General features: G+C 53.2%; 1 protein-coding gene across 1 annotated transcript in view; it reads left to right on the top strand.

Moving 5' to 3' along the window:
* The first annotated feature begins 591 nt into the window (after nt 1–591).
* Nucleotides 592–2,968, top strand: part of LOC102002545 (left-right determination factor 2) — a 3,280-nt gene continuing 903 nt past the window's right edge. Inside the window, exons 1-3 of the mRNA XM_005348958.1 lie at nt 592–841; nt 1,556–1,802; nt 2,000–2,248. Of these exons, the coding sequence (XP_005349015.1) occupies nt 592–841; nt 1,556–1,802; nt 2,000–2,248 (746 nt within the window). The remainder of the gene's footprint in view (nt 842–1,555; nt 1,803–1,999; nt 2,249–2,968) is intronic.

Below are 2,968 nucleotides of genomic sequence, written 5' to 3'. Positions count from 1 at the left end.
TGTGTGTGTGTGTGTGTGTGTGCTTGTGTGTGTGCGTGCATGCGTATGTGTATGGTGTGTGTGCGTGTGTGTAAAGGCAGGAGGACTGTCAAAAAGTTTGGGGCCAGCCTGACCTAGGCTTTTTTCCCAAAATTTCAGCCCAGCCAGGGCTACATAGGTAGGTGTCATAGTAATATATATTTAATAAAAATCAGTAGCTGGAGAAAGTGAAAGTCACTCTCCTTTTCCCAGGAATTCTTTTTCCCACCAAGCAGGACTGTGACACTGTCAGATAACCCCAACAGGCGTGAACGGTATTGTTGAGAGGCAGGGGCCCCACAGCCAGAAACCCTGGCCTGTGTGTCTTCCAGACAGCTCTTTGTACCCTTTCTAGACAGCCCCTCCTCAGGGCTCAGGGGCTCGTCTGGTGTTGAGCTCCCAGGAGGTCCCAGGGGTGTGACCTTTCTTGTCCTTCCTCCCTGCCCCCCACCCCAGAGCCAGCTATAAAGAAAGCCAGCACTAACTCTCAGCAGGCCATCTAGGCCCCAAGAGCTTTTCGGGGCACTTTAGGGACCACTTACCCAATATCCACAGTTCCTCCTGGGCAGCGCCATGCAGTCCCTGTGGCTTTGCTGGGTACTAGGGGTGCTGCCCCTGGCTGGCCATGGGGTAGCTGTGACCGAGGAGCAGGTCTTGGTCAGGCTACTGCAGCAGCTGAAGCTCAGCCAGGCTCCCATCCTGGACAGGGTGGACGTGGAGGGGATGGCCATCCCTGCCCATGTGAGGGCCCAGTATGTGACCCTGCTACAGCGAAGTCATGCTGACCGCTCCCGAGGCAAGAGGTTCAGCCAGAACTTCAGAGGTGAGCTCTTCCTGCTACTCCCGGTCTCTTAAGAGGGTAGACCGAGCATGCCCACTCTGGGGATGTCAGTGGACCCTTTCTTTGTGTGCACTGCACACAAAGGTGGGGGCTTAGTCTGAGGGGTGGTGAAATGCAAACATAGCCTTGGAGGGTGGCTGGATGTAGGCCCCAGGCTCTGGCTGTGCACCGAGGACTGCCACTCTAGGACAGGAGGAGGTGGATTAGGTTGGAGTAATGGGCAAGACCCAGACATGGAAAAGCAGAACCTTAGGGTATGTGTAGGGTGTAGTAAGTATTAATTTTTCTGGAAGCAGTAGTATACTTCCTGGGGTCACCATCTCAGACTATCTGGGACAGTGGCCAACTGGGTTTTGTACTATGAACATCGAAGTGAGTGATGGGTTGAAACAAACAAACAAACAAACAAACAAACCAGCATCCTGAGAATGGAGGTGGCCAGTTGTGGAGATGCAGGGGCCTAGATGGTAGCTTCTCCCCTGAAGGACTGGGACCAGACCTCAAGACACAGCCAGATTAGGGAGGTTTGGTGAACGAGTTTCCCCGGAGATTGTAAATAATTTTGTACTTGGAGATTTGTATCAGTGGCATAGAATGGGGGAGTCTATCCCAGCCGACTCCCAGCACAGTGGTCCTGCCATCCTAGAGATCTCCCGGTTCCTGTAGAAGCCCGGCTGACTCTGTCCATGCCCACAGAGGTGGCAGGCAGGTTCCTGGTGTCCGAGACCTCCACGCATTTGCTAGTGTTTGGCATGGAGCAGCGGCTGCAGCCTAACAGTGAGCTGGTGCAGGCCGTGCTGCGGCTGTTTCAGGAGCCGGTCCCCAGAACTGCTCTCCGGAGGCACGAGAGGCTGTCCCCACACAGTGCCCGGGCTCGGGTCACCATTGAGTGGCTGAGAGTTCGTGAAGATGGCTCCAACCGCACCGCCCTCATCGACTCCAGGTATAGGCTGTAGGGGTGTGTGTGTGTGTGTGTGTGTGTGTGTGTGTGTGTGTGTTGTGGGGGAATTGAGCTCAGCTCGGCCCTGCTGAGGGAGGGGAGCAGCTGAGGATGGGATGGGGACAGGACGGGACTGGAGACTCCTCTCCTAGTAGACTAGAGACAGTCTCCCAGTCCCCTGACGCGCAGCTGTGTCGCAGGCTTGTGTCCATCCATGAGAGCGGCTGGAAGGCCTTCGACGTGACGGAGGCAGTGAACTTCTGGCAGCAGCTGAGTCGGCCAAGGCAGCCACTGCTGCTGCAGGTGTCGGTGCAGAGGGAGCATCTGGGTCCGGGGACATGGAGTGCACACAAGTTGGTCCGTTTTGCTGCTCAAGGGGCACCGGGCAGCAGCGAGGGGCGGGGCGAGCCCCAGCTGGAGCTGCACACGCTGGATCTCAAGGACTACGGGTAGGCTGGAGTGGAGGTTCGGTAGCCTGGGGTACCGCAGACTGAGTCATCCTTCCCAGGTGTCTTGGGCCGGCTTAGGGGTGGGCTGTGTAGGCTTTCCCAGGAGATGACCCATTCCTATCCACAAGAGTTCCTAGCGGTGCACTTAGAAATGATATTAGTCAAATATTGAATTACATACATTATTTTAACAGTCTGTATCCACTCTTCCCTTTATGAATAAGTCTTTGAGAATTTTAGCTTGAGCTATTTTAAACTTAGATTTTGTTTTTTCAAGCGACAAGTTAGGTATATTTGGAGCAGACAAGGGCTGTATTGCCCTGTGCATCTAGGGTCCTTAAACTGGATTCAATAACCATGATCCAAAGATGTTAAAAACAAAACAAAACAAAAACATCTTATTAAGCATATGCTTGCCACATTTGTATTTGCTATTACTCTGTGTGTGTATGTGGCATTCAGAAATCAGAGGACAGCTTTGTGGGGTTTGTTCCACTCTTTCTTGTTTATATGGGTCCCACGAACCCATCCAGCGTGGGCCTTCAGTCTTGCATGGCAGGCACTTTACCTGCTGAGCTACCTTGCCTGCCCCACATATGCTTCTTTGTTGTTAAAAATATTTTTATTAGGCGGATCTCTGTGAGTTCGAGACCAGCCTGGTCTACAAGAGCTAGTTCCAGGACAGGCTCCAAAACCACAGAGAAACCCTGTCTCGAAAAA

Source organism: Microtus ochrogaster, chromosome 6, assembly GCF_000317375.1.
Source record: "Microtus ochrogaster isolate Prairie Vole_2 chromosome 6, MicOch1.0, whole genome shotgun sequence".
NCBI classification, from domain to species: Eukaryota; Metazoa; Chordata; class Mammalia; order Rodentia; family Cricetidae; genus Microtus; species Microtus ochrogaster.
This window is presented reverse-complemented; position numbering and strand designations above follow the sequence as displayed.